Below are 25191 nucleotides of genomic sequence, written 5' to 3'. Positions count from 1 at the left end.
AGTCCTTGGTATAGAGTTGAACTGTGTTTGAGCTTTTCGCTGATTTGAAAGTAAACAGGGTACATTCTGAATTAGCAAACACATCCAGCTCCTTGTCAAGTAGTCATCAAATTGTACATTTCCTGAAGAATCTTAGAAGTCAGATTGCATCTGTCTCAGCAATGTTCATGAGATCAGAGAGTCATGCTATTTTGTAATGTGGACATATGCAAACCCCAGTATCGAAATGCTCCTGTTCAAGACTCTGCTGACATGTGGCACTTGATGATTTAAATATCACAGACTCAAACCTAATCCAATGCAGGTTGATATAGTCCTTAGTTTGTTTCCTTTTGTTGTTGTTGTTGTTATGTTTTCTATAAAAAACAAAAGTCACCAGTCTCCTCCCAAATTTTACACATTTAAGGATAATTGCATTCCTCACATCTTCTCATTAGCAGACTTTGAGACAATGCTGATAAAGTACTTTGTTAAAACTCCTGAAACAATAGATATTATCAATGAGGAAGAATCAACCTGAAAGTCTAGAGAGGCATTATGGTATATGTCTCTCATTCAATATCTGTTACATCACAGGTGCAGGTTGAAAAAATAAGTAGCAGCAGTTTAGAGGAACTAGGTTTCTTGACAAAGAAGCTTAACCTTGACCTCCTGTCTTCAACTCTCACTTCATCAGCAGGGGTGAAATTACTTTGAGACCCTGCCAATAGATAATAAATAACACATAAATTCCAGGACACCTTTGCACCATAGGGTGCACTAATGTGTAATAATGCTTAAGCTATTGAGTTTATAACTCATGGCATCTGGCAGTTAGTTGGCATTGTAATTCATGGAGATCATGTACATCAGAATGCACTATAGGAGAAAAATATCACAGCAACAATGCTTCCTTGCTGGTGACAGGGTAGAATGACAAGACAACACACCTGAGACCATGAACCTCTGTTCACTGAGCTGTGTTGGAATGCTGTAAACACTAATGCCTTCACATCTGAGTAACAAGGTGGGAGGAGAGATATGACCTATTTGGATCATGAATAAAATGGCGCAATAATATTTACCTGACAGGACTCTGCTGTTCACTTTATTCAAGTAGACAGATACAGCAAAAGGGGAGAAAAGAATCCTGAACTTTGAATTTAAACATGTTGCTATGTACATTTGAAACTTGAAGTCATATTTAAATACCTCTATTGTCTCTCTCTCTTCTCCTTTTCTTCTCTTGTTCCCCTTCTCCCCATGGCAGTTTCCATGGCCTAACTTTTTGGGACCTGTGAACTTGCCAGAGAACAACTTCCCAATAAGCCAGCCTCTAATATACATACATACATACATACATACATACATACATATGTATATATGTATATATAAAAAATTATATAAATATATATAAATGGTAATTGATTTCCTCAAAATTTTTGCTTGTTGTGGTCACAGGGTAAATGAAAGGTAAGTGCAGATTGGTAGAGAAAAATGTAAGAGTGATGGGCACAGAATATAGCCAACAACCACCTGCATGCAGCCTTTCTGGCATCTACATCTTCTCTGCTTTGGCAGAAGAGTTGAGACTCGTGGATTAGAAACTAGGCTGAAAACTCATATCAGACAGATGGCCACTTGTAATTACCCCATCAATGTAAATTCCATTAAAAAAATAACTAGTATGTTTGTTTCCCTGTTTATTTATTTATTCCCAAACCCATATCTTAGAAAAGTAATAGGCCCCATTAGAAGTGCCAAAAAAATTGGACTATCCACTGGGGACCATATTGAGCAGTCTTATTCGATAATCATATCATCTGTGTAGTTATAGAGTTTTAATTAAATGCCCTCTTATCGTCTAATGCTCAGAGAAATGGGTATCGTTCTTTTACTCAGTACTCTGTCGAGAAGTACTCAGACACAGTCACTCAGGGAGAAGAACAGATATATTAATGGAATGCAAATCTTGCTCTGAAGTAACATATCACCCTAAACACATTTTCCTTAATACAAATGCTTTTAAATGCTATCCTCTTCCTGACACAATGTAGTTTGCATAACCTCCAACTTGTCATTATTTCTTTAAAGAATTCTCAGTGAGTCTGGGGTCCATAATACCCCATGAACAATTTTGTGGACTTGAGTTCTTTAAGGGAAAAAAGAAGAACTGATTAAACATTAATTAGCATCAAGCCACAGCCACGACTTCCTCGTAAGCTAATGGGTAGGGTATGCAGATCCTTTTCAAATATCAGATGCAAGGCTTTCCAAAAATAGGGCTTCCAAGTGTTGAAGGTGTGCCAAGTGCTGGCTCCTTCACAGCAAAGCAAAGGAAATGATTGCCAGAGACAGGCCTGGAGTCTGCCGTGGTCAGATGTCACCAGTTTGCAGTGCCACATGTGATCCAAGAGTTTATGAATGATCTCAACACTTGGTCCCCAAGGAGAACATATGCATTACAGAGGTTACGGATACAAATTACAGAGAGCGCAATGTTTCCATGCAATTTCTAAGAATCCTTCAGCAAATTTTAAACATTAATGGAAAACATTAAGGAAGACTTGGCACTCTTAGCAAGACTTCAAATTATACTGTGGGTGAGGACAGAACAGAGCTAAAAAAAGGATGGAAGAATAAAGACTTGGCTGTGTAGCTTGGAGCTGGCCATTCCTCTTGCGTGAATTGTGTGTTTGTGTATTTTATTCCCAACAGAATTCCAGGCTTCACAAAGTGCTATGACTTGAAAATGAGCAAGTCACAGGGCATCCTTGTTTATTCAACATGCTCTAATTCATACTGCTGCTTTATCTGCATCATTTGCTGAGCGAATTTGCTTATATGGCACTGTGTTTCTGGAGGAGTGGGGGCTGGAATTGTCAGCTTACTGCAGGGGTGCCAGGGTGTCAGCTTGCACAGCGGTACCAGGATGTTTCCCCACTGAGCAATTTCTTTCCCATTTTCCTTCTGTGCATGAGAAACCACTTATAATTTGTCCCCCAAATATAAGATTGTGTTCTGTATATAGCTGGTAGCTGATATGTCCTTCCTAATCATATATTATATAACTGTAGTGAATATAATAAAATATTTTTAAGGACAATTACTTCAAAGATATGTTTTTAATACAGTAAAGGATAAGAAAAATAAAGAATGTGTTTGTTGTGTTATCAGTAGGTAGCTTTTTTTTTTTTTTTTTTTTTTTTTTTTTTTGCAAAAGAAAACTGGCTTTAATATGAAACGAAATTTAGCGTGAAAGCTGGAAGTTGGTGCTGTGTCTAAAGTTGATCTGCCCAAACACATCACTGAGTACTAATATCTTCCTAGCTCCTTCACTAGCTTCATCAAAACATAGAGCTTCCCTGAGATCATAGCATGGCTGCCAGAAATGACCATGTACAAAAAGTATGCTTTCTTTACAGATGTAATGAGAACACAGTGCTTTATTGATGTTGGGAGTAATCCTGACCAATTCTAGTGTTGACCTTTGTTTGGTAGGATACAGTGATGATAGGATTAGGGAAATACCATGCCTGATTTTAATAATGGCTGTCTCTTCTGTATTTGTATAGTAGTTTGAGATTCACTATTCTGTACTAAAAATCTATGCTGCTATTTTTGGCTCTTACATGAGAATCTTCAGTCTTCTTAGCATCTTAAAGTGCCTGGCTTCTCTATTAGACAAAGTGAGGAATGGAAACAGAGACACTACCCTGTAAGTTCAAGCAACTCAAGCTTTTCTTTAAAATGCCGTTTTAACATTAACGTGAAAGCATTGTGGTTTATATTAAATAATAAAACGATTACAATACAAACCTTGAGATTTATGGTTCAGTCAACCAATGAATAATACTTGATTGATTTTTGTGTAGCCCTTGTAAAAGGAGGCTTTGGAAAAATACTTTTTCTAGTTTAAATATATATATAAAAGAATTTTCTCATGAGTAAGGTAGAAACTGATAATCACAGAGCAGTTTCATGCGTGAGAACTGAACAAGCAAAAGTCAGAGAATAAAGTGGCAGCTTAGAGACACTTCTGACAAAAAATAAAGAAGTTTAAAGCACTAATGTAAAGGAATAATTAATTGATTCTGTATACCTAGGGTAGGATAGTTATAGATACATTTATTGCAAGGTGTGAGATATAATTAGAAATGTAGTTCTAGGCAACACTCAACATTGTATCAAGGAGAGAATTTTGTTCAACCTTGTGGTGGTTTGAATACAAAGTAACCTCATAGACTCATATGTTTGAATGCTTAGTCACCAAGGAGAAAACTATTTGAAAGGAATAGAAGGTTCAGAAGATATGGCCTAATTACAGGAAGTGTATCAGTGGGAGTGGGCTTTGAAAATGCTCACACCAGGCCAGGATCTCTCCTTCTCTGACTTCAGATCAGGATGTAAAGGTCTCAAATACTTCTCCTGCACCTATCTGTGTACTGCCATGCTCCTCACCATGATAGTAATGGACTAAGTCTCTGAAACTGTAAACAACCTCCAACTTTAGTTTATAAGACTTGCTTTGGTCATGATGTTTCTTCATAGCAGTGAAACAACAGTGATGCAGTCAAACCTATGGAGAGTGAGCAAACAATTGATATGACCTTTTTTTTTTCATTTTAGGAAACCTTTAATAGCTACAATGAAGTGTTGAAAGGGCATGGAATATTCTTTTGATAATTTTAGGGGAATATTATAAGCAAACAGATGGTGTGGGAAATTAGCTACCACGATGCCTGTCAAGATTCTAGTGCCAGGCACACTGTTCATGAACTCTGCTCATATTTAACCCATGTTCAAATGACCTATAAGGAAACATAATGACATGGTTCACAGTTAAAGTCTGTTCAGCAAAGTGTAGCAATTGGTATTATCGGTGGTGGGGAATTATTTTTAGAATAGAGATAAAAGTTATCTTCATATGGTCTTTTGCCCTAATCCATGAAATAGAAGTATTTGGACAAGTCATGGTTGTTGAACACTTATCTAGGTGTGATTCCCTACAAAAAAAATCTGGACAACATTGTGTCCACCAACCTGAAGAGTTAGGTCTCAGAGGGCCTCACAATTCCTTGAAGATATGTAGTCAATAGTAGATAAAAGGAGACAGAGATTTTCTGTAGTGTTGTAGCAAGTGATAAGGTACATACATTCCTGAGAATGAACCATTATTCTCCTATAAATAACAAAATGATACTCACTGGATAGCATGTATGAATGTGCACAAAAATGCACACACACACACACACACACACACGCACACACACAAAGACATGGAAATACAAGAGGAGCTAGTTGAGAAATGGAAATGAATGAGCAGAAGTGGGAAAAGGAAAGAAAGAATAATGGCAGAGTGAATACATTAAGTGCAGATATAAGAATATCAAAACGAAACCCATTATTATATATAATGAATGTATGCTAATACAATATAATGTCTCACTGTAAAGAATATGCTGAAAGCTGGACTTGTAGCTAGGTGATCCTTAGTATGTGTGAGGTACTGAGTTCCATTCCTAACATCAAAATGGCCAAACAGCCCATACTTTCCTGTTTCATTCTATATAAGACTGAATGCCCTATCTTTCTAACTGTTGTGGTTCACTGAGATTACATATTGGGATGTTAAACTGTGTGCTTGGAACTTGAGTTTAGTTCTCAATAGAGAAATTAACAGGTGACTATGGTACAGCTCTCCAGAGCTCTCACCCAATACATAAGATTTCCCTGCACAAAGCCCAGGTTCAGTACTGTCTTACTTGACTTTGTCTTGAGACCACTGTTACTCAAGCTTATCATTACAATTCCTTTTTAGATTACCCTTCTCACAAGCAATTTAGTTTGTTTAGGATGGTTTTTTTTATTCACTGGTGTGCATGACTACTTCTATCAATAATGTTTTCAGGCTTTACATTGCTAATGGCCTCGCTGGGGATGCTGAAGACACTGTTTCACAGTGTATCTTTTAAAGGGTCTTCAATTGTGCAGGTTCACCTTATTGTTATTGCTAATTTATTTTAATGGCCTAAGATGGAAATATCCGGGTGAGGATTTGCTCCAACTGAGGTTATAAAAATAAAGACCAGAGAACTCATTACTTAAGACATGAGGGGGAAGAGGAGGACTAGTGAAAGAGTGGAGGTAGGAGACAGAAGAGTCATATATCTAAGACCTGAAACTATTAACCACCATGAAGCTAGTATAGGGTGTTTAATAGTAACTGCCATTTGATACAAATTACAACCAAGAAGGCTAGCCATTTGGTTCAAGTATTGTGAGACTGAGTCTCTTTTCTTGCTGATGCTTGGATGGAAGCTCCCCTCTGCCTGCTTTAAGCAACCCTGTCTATCAGATAATGTTGGGTGTAAGAAGAAGAAAAGCAAAGGCACACCAACTACTGAGAGACTGTGCATGGAAGATGTAAATTAACTTCTCTTCACTTGAGAGAGCCAATGACAATACACCAAAGAAAAAAATTAAGCCCAAGTCTAACTTAGTGAACACGTGTGTATATTAGGTATACCTAAAGGGGTGTATAGGTGATGAAGAAAGGTACATTTCTAAAAGGCTCACTCCAGCAGGGAGTAAAGATTCAAGAAAGCTGCATCCCCCAGATCTCCTTACATGAGGTAGACCAGCATCCTGGAACACCTTCTCTCTCTAGCTTTTATAAAATTAGGGAGGTAAGAGCCTTGTGAGTCTTACAATTTTTAAGTATTTCTTAAAAATTTGTGATGTAGAATATTTTTCCTGCTTTCAATATTCCTTAGGTACCTTAGTTCTTTGTGTAGGATTGAAGCTACCTGCTTATTTTTTTCCACATCCAGTTGGTTTTTCAATACTAAATGGTCAGTATTAAAAACACACATACAACAAACATAATACAGACTGAGAAACTTTGTGTGTGTGTGTGTGTCTGTGTGTCTGTGTAAAACATCAATTAGATTTTTTTAAAAAAGAAGCCATGCTTGTTGAGAAACAGAGGTATATGGGAGAGTTTAGAACATATAAAGGGATGGGAGAAATGATGTAATTATATTATAATCACAAACATAATTCTTTCTTTTTAAGTATAGTTACTTACCTCATAGACCCTATGAGGTTTTTTGTTTGTTTGTTTGTTTCCAAAGACTTAAGGAGACTTCTTCCAGCTATGTAATACACACCTACATAGACAGATAAAGAGAAAAAATTTTAAATTAGTCTGTTAGAACCTCCTGTCAAAAGTAATGTGCAGTCACTTTTAAGTTTTCCTTGAGAGAGACAGAGTAGACAAGTTTTACCCCACACATAAGGGCAAATGAACCGATGTGACTGGGAAGACACGAGTCAGACGCATTACAGGCAAACCCCAAAGAGCATATTACAAGTTGAAGAGGGTACAGTACCAATTATACCATTATCTCACCCTACTCTCCTAGTGAACAGTCTGAAAGCCTAAAATTACAGATGCTGTTAGATTTCTTGGCTTCATGTGCAAATTGGAGTAATTTTCCTTTTTTTTTTTTTTTTTTTGAATGCATAAACACATGTTATATTGTTTCAAAGGAGCAGTCCTTATAGTTTGTTATATATTTTTCCCATTTTATTCACCATATCAAAGGGCTTTTAAAAAAAAAAAGTCTAAATTGTGGCAAATCCATGTAAGACTGATTCTCAGAATGATTTGCAATGCTCTTAAGCACCATTTGAGCAAAGGTTCTTTGGCATATCATTTTTACGAGACGAAATCTGGTGAAGGGTCTTCAACTGGCCAGATGTGCCAGTTTGGAACAGATTGAGGTTCTGCCAAAACACCATTTGTTGCCAGGACCGGATATCATAGGGGGTTCCTCGCACTGTTACCATATTTTTGCACTTCTTAGCATTGCATAACTAGGCAGCTGTTCTCCATTCGGAATATAAATTACTCACCAGCTTGCTCTCCCTGGAGGATGTACCGACAAGAGGAAACCATTGTGTTAACCCTTCTCCTCTTGCATGAATGTCACACTTAAATGCACACCTCCCTCTCGTCATTCAGAAGCCAGTCCTTATGCATAAAAATTGTATGTCCCTTGCCAGTTAGACAAGAGGACAAAACAAAACCCATGAGCTTCTCAGTGCTATTGGTAACACCTATCCTAAGCATAAAAGGTTTAAATGAATCCGAATCTAAGAATAAACAGTTTGTATAAAATGCTTTCCTACTGCTTCTTCAATAGGAAGCAAACTGTTCTCTTACATGGCTTTGACTTTATGAAGATGGAAAGATGTGCTAACTGATGTTATGAGAAAACAAGAAAAGAAAAACTGAAATTTTGCTAGCTATTTCTCTGAGGCTATTTACTGGATAGAGACTCTTTTAAGTTTTGGAGAATGAATATTAAAGACACCACATAAGAAAGAAAGATGCATAGGGCTGAGGTAGAGCTCATAAAAGGTTAGGAAAAGCAGCTGGTCTAACATAATAAACATTTCCAATAGTTGTTTACTTAGCAGATTATATGAGGCTGTATAGTGTTAGTTCTACACAATATATATCATATATACATGTGTATATTTACACCGTCTTATGGATTATATGAACATGCACATAGAGGTAGAAACAGATATACTCCCAATCTTTGTACCTATTTGATATACAATGGATACAGTGTATACAAATAGATAGATAGATAGATAGATAGATAGATAGATAGATAGATGATAGATAGATAGATAGATAGATAGATAGATAGATAGATAGCGTTAACTGGGTGGGAGGGTGAATGGATGCATGGATAGATATGTTTTACCTTTACATAGTTTAAAATAAACCATATTTAACAGAATTTAATCCATGCATGTAATCACAGTCCTTGACAAGCAGGAGAATAATAGGACTATTGGTTTGAGGCCAGCCTGGGTTACATAGTAAAGCTGTCTGAAAAGAACACAAAACTAAAGTAAATGCATATGACAAAATATCGCTTGTGAGTGTCAGAATGTCAAAGAAAAGGAAAAGGAAACATGAAGGCAGTGAAGGTAAACATGTTAACTAGTCTCAACTCCTATGTTTAATGCTTTATACTAAAATAGTTATGGGCAATACTTGCCAAATATGCCCAGTCCTCTTTATTCTGACAGGGCATGAAGACTTCTGATCTTTCCAGCAGGAAAATGATCATATGATAGATAGGTGACATTTGGATATCTGACACATGCCAGATTTTTTGGAGGTTAGATCGGAGATCCAACCTGCTGTTCTTCTTCTGAATGGAAAAAAAAAAAAAAGACAATTCAGACTGCAGCCGTGCTGTAAGGGGTGTCTGTGTTCTTCACGTCTTGCTGCCCAAGTGTCACTTGGCAAGTGGAGAATAATAATGAAGGCCTTGTGTGTGGGTGTTAGTGTGTTTCAAAAGAAAACAATGAGAGTGCTTACTGACGCATGGAGTGTACCCACATTCATGTCACAAAAAAGAGAGCTTCTCAGAGTTCCTCATTCTACTTCCTTCATAGAACGATGCACACACGCTCGTAAGCCATGTGTGCATAGCCTGTTATGTGTTAGTGTATCTTGAGTATTCACTCTAATGCATTTATGGACACATAAACATATATGGTTTTCTTTATAGAGAGTAGATACACATTATTTGAAATGTTCTATACCTTACATGGTTACTAACACTCAGAACTATGTCCCAAATGTCCTACTTCACAGCTGCACATCTCATTTTTAGAACCAATGTGTGCAAATGACCCTGTAAATGCTCTTCACCACCGTCCCCACCTGTGATCACTTGGGTTGGGTTTAGAATGCTTTTCTTTCTTTTTTTCTTTCTTTCTTTCTTTCTTTCTTTCTTTCTTGCTTGCTTGCTTGCTTGCTTGCTTGCTTGCTTTTTTTCTTTTCTTTGTTTTTTTGTTTTTGTTTGTTTGTTTGTTTGTTTGTTTGACAGGGTTTCTCTGTATAGCTTTGGCTATCCTGGAACTCACTCTGTAGACCAGGCTGGCCTCGAACTCAGAAATCCACCTGCCTCTGCCCAAGTTCTGGGATTAAAGGCATGAGCCACCCTGTTTTCTAATGGGCATGGCTTGTGCACCAGAAATATGCAGCATTTGATACTAGAAGTATTGGGTAAGACTTGAAGTTAATTTTGGCAAGAGAAAATGGAATATTGTCCTTAAGCATTGTTTTAAACTGTTTTAATTTTTCTTCAGTATTGCGAGATGACTTCCGGCAAAACCCCACAGATGTGGTAGTCGCAGCTGGAGAGCCTGCAATCTTGGAGTGCCAGCCACCAAGGGGACACCCAGAACCAACCATCTACTGGAAAAAAGACAAAGTCCGAATTGATGACAAGGAAGAGAGAATAAGTGTGAGTTAAATTAAAAGAAAGGTCCAGAGAGACTGTTTTTCATATGGAAAAACAAAATTTTGTCAATGTATTAAGAACAAAATTGTATTTAAATGCTAATTGACCATATAAAACATATTGAAATGATTTAAATGTGAAAATAACATTTTATATGGGACTTAATAAGACAATCATGACAGTTTACATTATATTAATAGTTATGACAATTTAAACAGGTAACTGTTATTTTCTACTGTGATATTGATCTCTTAGTTCTCTAAAGGTTTCTACTGGTCATTTATGTTTATACATTGGTATTAAAATATAAAACATAGGCATTAGCATATTAACTATCTCTCACACTAGACTAGCGTCAGTATTATATAAAAATAATGAGGTGAACTTTACTGAAGTACAATTTACATTGGATATTACGTATTAGTTTTACATTTAGATCAAGTACAGTAACTGATATTTAATGTATTTTATTAAAAATAATTGTTTCATTTGAATAGACAAATTGTATTTTAAAATAAAAAACATGTGTATCTGCTATATTAGTTATAAATGAGAATTTATGCCATGTGAACATTGAGAAGACAACGTTACATAAAAGCTAAATGCTTGGTAGAGATTGCAATATATATTTGTATGTTTCTGCCTTTATTGTTAATATGAAAAGTTACCACGATGATAAGAATTTGGTCTTTAGTGGATTTGCATTGAGTAGCATTCTTTTGAAAATATACACTTTGACTTTTGCTATATATCAAATCATCTCAAAATTCAGTGGTTTATCTAATCTATTTTATTTATAATCTGGCTCTTTAAAATAATCGTTTTATTAATGTAGCAATAGTATTGATCATTCTTAAATAATTGATATTATTAACTAGAACCTCCTTTTTCTTTTTCTTTTCCTTTGGTTTATATTGTGTAGATCCGTGGTGGGAAGTTGATGATCTCTAATACTAGGAAAAGTGATGCTGGCATGTATACCTGTGTTGGAACCAATATGGTGGGAGAAAGGGACAGCGACCCTGCAGAGCTTACTGTCTTTGGTAAATTTCTCTTCTCTGTATGGCTTAGCTACTTTTCTCGTTTCTGTGACCAAATACTTGACAAGAAGGTGAACAAAAGAATACCTGATGGGCACAGTAGTAGTAGCAAGGTGCAGCTGGTCGTTCCTAGCACATCTGTAGTTCCCCAGTGAAGAGAGAAGAATATTGCCACTTGGTTAACTCTTTTTCCTTTAAACTCAGCCCAGCACCACAGCCTACATGATTGTACTTTACATGTTTAGGGTAGGTTTCCAACCTTAGTTATCCTAAAATAGAAGTTACCCCATGAACAAGGTCAAAGTTGGTCCTTTCCAAAATTCTTCACCCCGTCAAACTAATAATATTGATCATCACTAATTATAAATAGTTGTAATTTTTAACACTAAAAATTTCAGACACATGTGAACAATTCCTCAATAATTAGAATAATCAATAGTGATTAGAATTGGAATTTTAGGGAACTTTATGATGAAATTTTTTAATATCATATTTTTAAAAAGTCAATATATTTAATTTATTTATTTACTTAGGATACTGTCTTTTAATAAACTGCTTTTAAAAGGCCACTATTTCTAAGACAATTTGAAATAGTAAACCTGACCTATATTCATCATTTATCCTGGTTTGATATATTTATAATGTATCAGACACATGTATGCATGTACATAAATGACAAACATGTGTGTGCTTGTATGTGTATTTAAATACATATTAACAGAATTTTCTTTACTTCTTCTGATAGGCTAATACTTTCAAAATTTAAGAGAGTATTTAAATTTTAAAATAATTTTCCTATGACATTAAAATACCTCTCCTAATTCCATGCATGCTATAGCAAGGTTTCTACTTATGGTCATTATTGTAGAACATGCCCATGTGTGCTGTTGAAGTCTGCCATAGGTCTCTAATGAGGCTTCTTCTGCATCTTAAGAGGCACCATCCAATTTTAGGATGGGGTAAGTCACAGTGGAAAGAAATGTAGAGCTGTACTTTTGGTTGTGCTTTTGGAAGGAAGGATAAAGGCCTCTTCAAACTTCCTGCACACTGAGTAATCTCTGATAATACTACCTGAGGATATGCCCCAGCTTGAAGTCCCAAATGCAAAAGGCAGTAAACCTCCCATAATTCATTAAAGCAATGAGTAAACATTACTCTGTTCAATGTGTGACAGTAAACTTCTGTTCACCTAGTACATGTAACTATAATGTTGACTCTAAATTGCATGCAGTTATCTCTAAATGTCTCAGAACTCTCTTTACCCTGCAATGAATAAAATACAGTTTTGTTTGGTAAGATATAAAATTAGTGGTCACTGAATATCAGCATTGAAAGCCCACAAGTATAGCTCTTCTATTTAAAGAAACACTCATTGCTTTTTTTTTTTTTTTTTTTTTTTTTTTTTGTAGCTACCACAAGGTCTTGAGTAGAAAACATTGCATTATAGCTATTCAGACTGCCTTCAGAAGGAAATTGAAAGGGTTCAATGTCATTACCAAAGCAATTAGATCTACCAGTAATGTGTCTGTTTTATGAAATATTTACCCTACTATCCCTAAAGACATTATGAGAACTGTGGGAGACCCCTAAACCTGTCAAGGGTTGTGGTACAACTTCTAAATTATTTTAAAAATAGCTATCAACCCAAGAGATTAAATTTATCCAGAGGCAGTTCCTGTGGAAGAATTGATTTAGGCGGCTGGGAAATAGTTATCTGATGGTGTAAACTGTCCTGAGGGGGTTTATATACAATAAGTTGACAGAAAAATTAAAAAAAAAAATTTTGTAAAAAAAAAAATGCCCCCACACTTAAAAAAACAACACACCAACCAAACCAAAACAAAAGAAACAAAAGACCCCCAAAATAGAAAAAACAAACCACATCAAATAAACAAACTAAAAAGTCTATGAACCAGAAATTAGAGAGAGACAGGAGAGACAGGGAGAAATAGACATGCAGAAACAAAGACAAAGGAAAAGACAAATGAAAACAGAGACTAAGAGATAGAATAGAGCTGTGAAGCTACAAAGGCAAGGAGTATCTAGGAGGATTTGGCAAAGGAGAAATAAATAATTGATCATATCATTTAAAAGAGTGAGAAAAAGAAATACAAACTAGAAGAGTGAAGTGTTGGTCTTAGTCAAAGCTGGGACTCTCCTGTCAGAGAGCTTTGCTGTGCTGTAACTCCAACAATCATAAGCTGAACTGTGGTGCCACCTCATTTGTGAACTTTGACTCTTTTACCTCAAGAACATTAAAAAATAAACTGCCTTTTATTTCAACATTATAAAATGTTATCATTTTGGAATCAAGATTATAAACCTGATTTTCATTACTCATTTCACCTGCTCAACTCTGTCTAATGTCAGGTAGCTGCAAGTTCACTGTAAGGTCTTTGGTCACCATCCTCCCTATGTGGCTACAAAATGTCAGCTTTACTCTAAGATGTGTTCTATAGACAAAGTAATAGGTGATGTTTACTATTCGAGAAATATTCAATTATAAGTTACAAGGAGAACAAATAAAAAATAAAGGTTCTTTACTTATACAATAGTTATCTACACTACTGAAAAAGATCTGTTCTTCCTGTATTTCCATTCTTCAACAACTGGACTTGTGCTAAGAAATATACTTTGGTCCTTTTGTTCTAATGTGTACTATACTCACAAAGGTGTGAGCAGAGCAAACTGATTTTAAGAAGTAGAGAAATGATCTATTTGTTCTTTTGCCATATATTTTATCTATGTTATAATCTTCTCAAGGGCACATTGTCAAATGTAAAAATCAAAATATACACACTATCAAACATAACTATCAGAATGTAGTGTTCTAGTCTGGAATGGCCCTATCTGCGACAAACTCCAGACATATCATAAAGAACATCCCCACTCCCACCCTGTAGATAATTAATGCATATGTTAAGTCCTAAAAGTCCTAAACATTCTCAGAGAAACTAGGGTTGAAGCATGTAACTTATAAGATGAAAACTGTTTATTAGAAAGTAGCCAAAATAAGCATGCATTTCCTGAGCAATTTTTAAATGTGTCAAAATAATACACAAAAATCAATTTTATACATTGCAATTTTAAAATGTATCATAGGTATTACAAACCAAAATAAAAAACTGAAATATTTTGCTTTGTAACTTCTTTAAGAAGTCTTCACATACACATAGGTGTGCATGAATGCATGTATACATACACACACACAGAAGCTTACATACTCTTTATCTTTGATTACTTTTGTAAGTTTTTTATTGTTATTGTTTTTCCACTTGCTTTTGGTATTCATTTCAATATTTTAAGCATATGTTTTTTTCTAGTGTATGTTTTATATATTAATTAGGACTTTGCTCCATATTCTATTTTAGAAAATAATAATTTGGTCAACATAAAACTCCTTTACAGCCATTCTATTTTTGTTCCTTTTTTTTAAAAAAAAAAAAAAAAAAAAAAAAAACCTTCCTTTCTCTAGTATATTCTCTTTTGAATCATTATGCTATTAATGTTGACATTAGGATAGTTAGAGAGATGCCTGGGTGATCGAGCATAAGGATCTGATTTCCAATCCCCAAAGGCATAGTAGCTCACATCTCTAATCTCTCTTGAGGAAGATGGAAAGGAGAGCCAAATCCACTGAAGCTTTGAGGCCAGCCAGCCTGATACTGCCTCAAACATGAAGGGTTGTGAAGCCTGACACTCGAAGTTATCCTCCATCGTCCACATGTATGTCATATTACACCGGTACCCACATATACAAATATGTACATGCACACATCTGTATGTGTGGTATATGTAGATAAACAAAAACATTTTGAGTTCATTTTAGCCAGGTAAATATTATGATCTGTGAACAAAAGATCATTGTATTGTGATTCATTTTCTATTCTGACACTATGTTCTTTTCAAATGGTAAAGCCCCAGTCCTTTTCACAACTCAACAATATAGGTTCCCCCATTACCACTCTCCTGAAAGACCCTGGACTCTGTGTCCACTCAGTCCTGCTCCGGAATCTCCAACCTGCTTTTGTCTTCCTTTGCTTTGATGCCAGATTCTTAATTCCCAGTATCCTGTGTTTGGTTCTGTGCTTGCTGTTTATGGTGATTCTCTATTGCTTCCTGCTTGACTGGAGTTCAGGACACACTCGAAACCCATATTCCTTCACTCTATGTGAAATTCAAGTTACAAAATCATAGTGGATCGTAATTCTTTTACTTTTAGTGACTTCTGAGAGTGACTCTCCAATGCTACTCACATCCTTGAGTTCCTCTTGGAAAGTCGATTATGACTGTGATTGCTATTCTTTTGCATGTGGTCTGCAACTTTGATTTACTCATTTTTTTTCCACCTCTTAGCAGTGTGTTCTTAACCCACTCTTCTGAAACAGTGCAACTGTTCGCCTCCATCTGGCACTCCTCCACACCCTCATTTATTTATATGCTAGTAAATCAAAATCAGAAATCTCTCAACCAAGACAACTCTATTAAATTCAGGGGGCTTCCTATTTGGCTTCTGCAGAGCATGTATTCATGAATTACACGTTAAACATCTTGATCTTTTCTTTTTCTCTTTATCCTGTTGATAGTAATCTGTTCTTGCCCTATGTGTGTCTCTTGTGTCTGACACAAAATTTGCTTATTTTTCTTTTGAGACAACGGTTTTCAAATTCACAATTCTCACATTCCTGCATTATGATTTGGGGATGACAGGCATGTGCCACTAAGCTGGCTTTGCCTCACACAATTCCAAAAACATTGTTTTGAATTATAACTGTTTCTTGTTAGTATTTTTACCTCCTTTAATCCATAATTCCTTTCCACATTTCTCTTGCATCCATTGCTCTCGTTTTTATGAAGAAAGAAAGTTTTCTTCAAATATCATATAATGTATTGATATTCCTATATGTTAGGTTTCCATCTAATTAAAAAAAATAGCAAGATTTTTGTCACCTCATGAGTTTCAGTTAGTGTATTCATACTAGTAACTAGTCATGTCATGTGGGCTTATGATGACAATTTTTAGTCACAAGATGAGAAAATTGGCTCCTATGTTGAGAGCAGCTGAAATACAGTGAGATACCTTTAAGGATAATGTTATCTCAAAACAGTAAGAACTATCTATGGCTTTGTGCTAGGAGATGTCTCAGGGCTTAAGAGCTCTGGCTACTCTTCTAGGGAAGTAGCAATGATTTCAAGTACCCACACAACAGTTGACTATTGTCTACAACTCCAGTCTCAGGAAGTGTTATAACCTCTTCTGGCTTCCTTAGACACCAGATACACATGATACAATGACACACATAAAGGCAAAACACCTATGCACAAAAAAAAAAAAAATCTAAACACATAAAAATTTGAAAGGAAATATCTATCTTATTTATACGATGCATATTTCATCTAATAATTCAGACTATACTGATTGGTAGAAGCTAGGTAGTATCTTATTGATGCATATTTCTCAAGCTCTTCTAAAACCTGTCTTAATGCTTCAGAATAGTGATGAATTTTGTTGATAGAGAGCTTGTTATCTGATGGCTCTTCATATTCACCTATGAGGAATGACATGAAATAATGTGTTTAAAACACGATGAGAGTAGAGTTTTCCCTTCCAATTTTTATCTATTTTCATCTTTGTTTCTAAGGGTGAAAATGCCTGGCAAAAGTAAAATTAATGCAGTCAGAATTTATGTAATCATATCCAGGGAGCCTGATCATTATCCCCAAGCTTTTGTAACACCACAGTAATCACATCCAATGGATATCAAATTCACTCCCCTTTACGAAACCCTGTAAAGCCAAAGGAGACCTGGGAAGCCTACCACCTGATGACTTCCTTACTTTATAGCCTCTGCTCTGAGGCATTTCTTGCTGGAGCCGATAAAGGCAAGACAAGGTTTACAAGCAGTAGTTAGCTCAAATTCCCCTTTATTACACAGTTTTCTCCTTACAGGACTTAAACAACCCCACCTATGCAATTATAGCCACAGCACAGCTTTTACAATGTCAAGTGAATTTTACCTTAAAATTGCTAAGGTCATCCTGGAAATAGCTATCGTGGCACAGACGTCGGCAATTTTAGAGCCACCCTCAATGACTACATACAGTTGGAGAATGTGTTAACTGGGTAGGTAATTTCCTTACTGTTGCAGGAAAAAAAAAAAAAAAAAAAAAAACAAGAAAAAATTATTCAAACACCTATTGGATTCACGACATTTCATGTTAAGTTGAATATTTTTCTCCCTGAATAATGTTGACATGACTGCAATGAGACAAGGCATTAGATTTGATTCGAGCTAAGTGTAATATTGGGTTCTGAACATTGTGGATTTGGAAACTAGGTTGACAGGACTATTTGAGAACTGTCCTCTACAGAGTATCACACAGGCAAACAACACTGTTATCTCCAGAGGGATTAACCTCGGGAGCAAGTTATGCAGGTCATTCAAATCCAGTTAATCTCAGAGAAAAAAAAAAGTTAATTGCTTTGGCAAAGAAGTTGCCTCTGACCGCTGCATAGATATATAATTAGGGACCAGCCGACATAAGGGGACTCTAAACTAATTGATAAGCAGCACATGGACGACTCTAGAGGTTTCTCACCCTGCCTTTTCAGTATGTGGTCAGACATAAGGGGATACCATGGAAAAACTCAGTGGTCTTATTTTGACATGTCTTAAAATTAGGTTGGCTTATTCAATAGATCAAGGTTTCCACAGTTGTTGATTTTAATTGTTCAGAGCTTCATGGACATACATCTCTGCAGACATTAGTGGGTATTGAATGTGATCCTTATCTCTCACTAGACTGTTCTATTATCAACTTAACACTCTTACTCTCTCCTGACTTTCCATTCTTTTGCAGGTAATTTTAGTACAAAAAAGAGATACCTTAGACGCTTCTACTTGGCTTTTTTCCTCATTAGGTCACTTTCTCACTTTTTATTCTTACTGATTCCTAATATGGGCATGAAACTCTGATCAGTGAACAAGACTTTACCATCGTTACCATCTAAAAAAAAATTTAGTATGCATAACAATGTAATATATATTTATTTAAGTGCTAGGGCCATAGACATGACCATATTTGTTTTATTTTGAAATAAATTACCTATTTGCAGTTGCATATGTAACCTTTGTTCACTATTGATTCAAAATTAATTTCACTTAAAGGAACACAAACCTTACATAAATGGCCTAAGCCTGCTGGGATCATACTTTACAATATGTTCAATTTGTTAAAAACCTCCTCCTACAATTTTGTATCTCATCTTGTTTATGTGATAGAAAATTCATTTTGGATCCCTTAAGTCTACTGGCCTTTATTAATACTTCAGAATCTCTGTCAGTATAAAGGGAAGTAAGTTTACTCAGTAACCCTTGGGCATAGTTTACTTTTCTCTTCTATTTGACCTTTCATGGATTCATCAATGCGATCCTTGCCAAATACATTTTACAGAGTGCTGCTATGGAACATCAGGGCCTTCAGCACTTCTCCATCAGTCAGGCTGTCCTCCTTCTTGATTCCTTCCTCATGCCCTTCACAGCCGTGGCCCTCATTCTGTGGCCAGTATCATCTCCCACCACTTTCTTTATATAACTAAGCTGCTGGCTGTTTACAAGCCATTAAGTTTGGAGCCTGGGGTAGGAGAGGCCACATTCACATTCCTAATGACTGAAAACACTGCTATAGTTTGTTTCTCCATAGGCCAGATTATGGTACAATACTCCCATTAACATCAGAGAACAGAAGAGGTCTCCTCTTGAAATATCATTTTTTAGTCTCAAGTGATGTTATTAGGCATTTCCTCCTTGTTAGCAGGGAGTGAATTCAGATTCTGGATGAATACATCAAACAACATAGAAAAATTCCCTCTCACTTCCTATGCTAATGTACTATTAACATTTGGAACACCTATAAAGATAAACTAATCCTACTGTCTACATACTGCAGAAACAGTAACTCAGCATCGTCGTGCTTAAATATATATAGTTGAGGAACATGGTATCCAGCATTTAAAAAAACAACAGGACACCATTGGAGCTATGGTGATAGTTCGATGCTTTGAGCATTCAGACCCCAAGATTTACATAAATATCAGTATACATGGAGATTCAGCCCTTTTTTCATTTCTAGTAATGGAAGGCAGAAACTATTGCAAGTTATGACAATAGACATGATGCCCTAGGTTTGTTTGAAGAATTGTGAGTAAATTAATAAGGAAGAAGAACAATGGAGAGTAAATTCCAGTATCAACCTTGGGCCTTTACATGTTCCAACCATGCACGTTTGCACATTCTCTCACCATATGTTTGTTCATGTATATCATGATCACATGAATGTATACATGCATGTGCTCACATGTGTTTGTGTATGTGTGCATGTGCACACACACACACACCAAAATGGAAAAAGAAAAATATTAAATTAATCCTTCTAACTTTTACATCTGTGGTTTAGGCAGAATCTTTAGTTGATAATTAATTCTTCCTACATTATACTCTTTAGAAGCAAAACATCATTTTCTAATCTGGGCTGCTTGCAAATTCTACATTACAAACTTTCCATGATAATAGGCTGGAGAGATGGCTCAGTGGCCCAGAAGCCTGGGTGTTCTTCCAAAGAACCTGAGTTTGATTTTCATCACCCACAGGGTAACTCACAACCATCTGTATATACAGGTAGTTTCAGGATATCTGAGGCTTTATTCTGATGCCTTCACAGATAATACACACATGTGATATACAGACATATATTCAGTTAAAACACAGATAAACATAAAACATAATAATAAAATAAAAATAAGAACCATTTTCTGATAAAATTCTATCTGCCTATTTTTATAGTTTTGAACTTTGAAGTTGCAAAATACAAATACTGGAAAGTATATATATGATATATATGCCAACATCTAGTGTCTAATTCTCAGTGGAGACATAACTCTCTCAATCTTCTCAATACCCACAATTATCGAATTCCTTGAGAAAAAAAAATTCCCTTGAGAAAAAAAATTTCCCTTGGCATTTCACAATTGTTTTCTGAATATTGATCTTGATGTCAATAAAAATGCATATTCACAACCTATGTTCTTAGTGTGTTATTTTAAGTGATTTAGTTTCAAGGAAGGTTTCCTGCTCAATGTATTTCTTTCTGTGTGTCATTATATTCACAATTCTAAATTGGAAGAGTTGAAACTGAAGTCTTACAAGGCTAACCATGGCCATATGGCCAGATTCACTTTGTCAACTCCCTTTGGAACTCACTTGACTTTCATGACCTAGTTTACTTTCTCCTTCAAAAAGTAGCAAGGCTGAACTTAATATATGATTCAGAACCTGCTGTTCATAAAATTTAAGAGGTACATTTTCTAGTGGCTGCACTTTATCTAAAAAGACAGATACTAGACAAGGGATTTAACTGTTTAGGGACACCGTGAATAAACTGGTTTTGTTTCATATATTTCTTTGATGGTAAGACCCTTGTAATTAAGAATATTTTCCTCACATAGGAAAAAGTACTAGAATATAGTCCAAAGTATAAAATTAAAGGACTGAAACGCTAAAAAATAATGCTGAAAAAAACTTGAAGAAATATAGGTAGGATCATAAATAATTAGCAAAACAAAAAGTAGCTATTTTAAAAACGTTAAACAGCTTTAAACACGTGAATTAAAATATTGATGAATACATTGTATCTTTATAAAGTAATATATCAAGTGGAAAATGTTAGTGCAGTGTTTTCCTGGGATGCTATTGATGATTCCATAATTAATATTTATTACTTTTTATTATTTTTAATCAACTTTATCTTTTACTTTTTCTACTGTGAACAAGAATAATAGATCACTGATTTTAAACTTCTTGTTTGTAAATACTTTAGTGTTTTGTATTTCAATGAGTGCTTTCACCTATTTTGACTCAGGAATTCACTTCATATCAACTTACCCTTTTCAGGAGGCTACATAGTCTAATACAGAAACCATATTGATTTTTAGGTTCAAAAACATCTTTCTGTTTAATTGTATTTGATTAATAGAGACTTATCTCTTATAGGTGAGCTTCAGAGTTAGGTCTGTGTGTCTTAAGTATAAACTACATATCTGTTGATTTATTTTCAATTATTTATACACAAATCACGTATACCTCATCTAATTTGACTCTGGCTTTTTTTTCCCCCAAAGAACGACCCACATTTCTCAGGAGGCCAATTAACCAGGTGGTGCTAGAGGAAGAGGCTGTAGAATTCCGTTGTCAGGTCCAAGGAGATCCGCAGCCAACAGTGAGGTGGAAAAAGGATGATGCAGACTTGCCAAGAGGAAGGTAAGCCTATCACCTAGAGCAACATTTAGATCACCAACATTCATGGCTCCACCACCAAAAACATTATATTCTTGGGTATATAAAAATAGTATATATCCTGGATGGCTTCAGAGATGTGATTTTTATTTTTGGCTTTTTACCTACTATGTGCACTTCCCTGTCTTTCACACTTATGATGTCCATATTATGGATCAATGGAAGTCCATATTAATTCCCGATCTTTCTCTCTACCTATCTTGTTCAAGTACCACTCATCCCTGAGGTATTATCTTTCTTAGGGCTACTTGTATGCTTGCTAATGACTCCCTGAATTCCTGGCCAACCATGCACAAGTGTCCCTTATTATGGGCCTTGTTTATTTAATCTGCAATGCCTGTCTTGTATGCCCAGAGTATCTATAACAAAAGGCTGTTGAGTATAGATGGCCAAAGGGACTTATATAAAACCGAGATTAACAAGCAGAGGCTCATCAAGTAGATGGGCTCCCAGGAGAGATGCCCTCAATGTGCTCCTGGCACTCACCCTGTTTTCCTCAGAGACAGGCTTTCCATTACTTTCATTCTTCTTTTACCAATCACAATATCTCCACTACAATATTTCCAAAATATCCAAAAAATGCCTATCATCTTATAAAAAAAATAATTTGTGTTTTCTAAATTTTTCTGTTAAAACTTTTTCTAATCAGGTGTGGTAGACCAAGTCTTCATCCCAGCACTAGGAAGGCAGAGGCAAAATCAATCAATCAATCAACCAACCAATCAATCAATCAAATGAACAATTAATTCCTTTATATCTCTTATCAAATATATCCTTCAGTTTTTCTCTTCTTGTAAAGCAATAGTTCTGTTTCTGTTTCCTCTGCCCTCTCCTCCCTTCTACCTTCTGACAGAACAGCCAGCATACCTACTACTATTATTGTCTGTGTGAAACTGTATAATCTGTAATCTATCAAGTGTTTCCTTCTAGAGAGATACTTGATTTCATTCAACAGTTTCAAGTTAAACATGTTTACACAGAAGTCAGCCTGGTCCACATAGTGAAGACATAACCAAAACTACCAGAGCTACGTAGCAACAAAACAATACAACAAACAAACAAACAAAAAACAAAGGCAAACAAACAAAAACAGCAACAAATTTGCTGAGGCTGTAAAGATTTTGCATTTTTAAAAACTGAGTTTTAATTTGTGGATATTTCAGTTTATAAAAACAAAAGTCCTACAAGGTTCCCTATATATCTTGAGCTCACTTTGCCACATTCATACACAGACAAAATATTTGTCACATCTAGTGAAAAATGGTACAATGATTAAATACAAGATATGCATTATTTTTGATTGAATCAGTTTTCATTATTGTCTTTTTCTGTTCCAGAGACCAGTCCAAGATATGTGTTTTATTTCAAGACATAGGCTTTGTGTTTTAGTTGAAATGTTTCCCAGTCAACTTTGGTCTTTGACTGAGTCACAGTGCTTTTGACTGTTACTAGCCTTGTATTCTAGAAGAGGAGTACTGGTCAGATGAGGCACAGAATAGCCAAGCCTGAATTTACATGTTGTTTTACATGGCTATGTGATATTATAGAAAGAAAGCCATGGAGGTAACTTGCATCTCATCACATTGAATCGGAGACTCATGAGTCAAGGAATCATACTGTTTGCCTGTCCCACTGTTTGTCGAGACAGTCCTGAGGTACCTCCTAAACCCCTTAGTCTTCAAGTGCTGGAATGACAGACATTAACCTCTATGCTTGCTTTCGTCTTGTTGACTTTTATAAATTTCATTTTAACTTTATATATCAACTTTATAGTTTTAGTTTATTATTTTGTGTTCATATATGTATACCATAATTGTTAAGATCAAGTTGAGATTAAAAAAATATACTCTAGAAAGTTTTGAAACTACTGAATTGTAACTTACCTATAGTTTTGAGTGAAATATAATTAAATATATTTGAATGGAGTATAGCTAAAATATAATTTAGGACTCATTTTCTGATTTATTATGTGTAATGTGATAAATATGACTTTACCTCTTCTATATTATCCATGTCTTGTAAAAGTCATTTGCTTCAAACTTTATATAATTTGTAAAAAAAAAAAAAAAAATCCAGTAGTGCAATATAAATTACATTTTAAGACATACAATTAAATACGAGAATTATCCAACCCTGCTTTTTAAAAAATGTTGAGTAGTTTTGGTCCCTAGTCTCTTGCTACTGGGATTATACTCTACAGTATTTATTTGAATAGCTACATTTTTTAATTCATTAGACAAATGGAAGTGTTAGCTTTAAACCATTGTGTTAGAGAGGTTCAACATGCAAATTAATGGCTATTTCTGTCTTGATGGAAGTCAGGTATTTTTTCTTTCCTTCTCAGACTCAAGTGACATTTCAAGGAATCTTATTCAGTCTTGATTTGTGCATATTAGCATAACATTTACTTTAACATGAAAGGCAGACAGACCTCTTTTCTTGGGGAAGGATAGCAGTAATACTTTTCACGGAACCACAGACTAAGTCAATAACATTGATTCCATTACATTTTTAGCTCTGAGACAAAGGAGATGACCATTGTTCTTGCATAAGTAATTGGTGTGGAGGATGACATTTATTTGGCTTAATGTTTAATGAAATCTGAAAACAGTTTGTGTCGTTGTTCAGGCTTAAAACAGTGATAGTAAGCAGTGTAGGGCAGCTGCATAGCCTGTAATTACTATGTAAGTAATATGTGACTATTTTTCTTTTGGAGGCAAAGGAAGCTTTTCAATTCACGTTTAAATAGATGAAATGCTATGATAGCTACTTAACCCATCAACACAGAAGAAGGTATCTGTGCCAAAACCTTGTGGCGAGCAGAGATGAGTTGAGGATTAAGGGAGTATTTTTGCCTTTGATTCATTCATCCCAGGGAGAATATTTTTAAAACAATAACAATATGCCCATTTATTTTGTTAAGCTTTAGTATCCTGCTTTTTTCTAAAAATAACTTTAATGATATTAACAACACATTTTTTCTGAGTTAAAATATTATTATTATTTTACAACTGGAGTGTCTTGTTGAGGTAGGAAACTGGGAAAGTCTAATAATAATTCTATACCCAAACAGAGAAATACTATTGAATGTGATTATTTTCTAAAGAGTTAAAATGAAAGGTATTTTACATTGTGTCTGTTGAGCAGACTATAGTTTTTTCTTGGAGATACACTTAAAGATACTAGTTCATAACTGATTATCAGGACAAAAGATCTCAACTGGTATTTAATGACTATAAAAAATCATCAGTGCATGCTATTTTAAGAGTGTCTCAATAAACATTAGATGAGAGAATACAACAGTGTATGGCTAGACAGATGAATTAACGGTTGCTCTTCCAGAAGACCTGAGTTCAGTGACCCAGACTGGGTGACTGACAACTACCTGTAACTCCAGCTTCAAGGGCTCTAACAGGTTGTTCTGGCTTCTACAGACAAACAGACAGACAGACAGACAGACACACACACACACACACACAC

General features: G+C 35.4%; 1 protein-coding gene across 17 annotated transcripts in view; it reads left to right on the top strand.

The window, feature by feature from the left end:
- Positions 1 to 25191, top strand: part of Robo2 (roundabout guidance receptor 2) — a 1463572-nt gene that overhangs the window by 1302683 nt on the left and 135698 nt on the right. For all 17 annotated transcript variants that reach the window (XM_076943086.1, XM_076943085.1, XM_076943080.1 and 14 more), the window contains 3 exons: positions 10165 to 10322; positions 11242 to 11362; positions 21537 to 21675. In XM_076943086.1, the coding sequence (XP_076799201.1) occupies positions 10165 to 10322; positions 11242 to 11362; positions 21537 to 21675 (418 nt within the window). The remainder of the gene's footprint in view (positions 1 to 10164; positions 10323 to 11241; positions 11363 to 21536; positions 21676 to 25191) is intronic.

The sequence above is a fragment of the Arvicanthis niloticus genome, chromosome 12 (assembly GCF_011762505.2).
Source record: "Arvicanthis niloticus isolate mArvNil1 chromosome 12, mArvNil1.pat.X, whole genome shotgun sequence".
In the NCBI taxonomy this organism is placed as follows: Eukaryota; Metazoa; Chordata; class Mammalia; order Rodentia; family Muridae; genus Arvicanthis; species Arvicanthis niloticus.
This window is presented reverse-complemented; position numbering and strand designations above follow the sequence as displayed.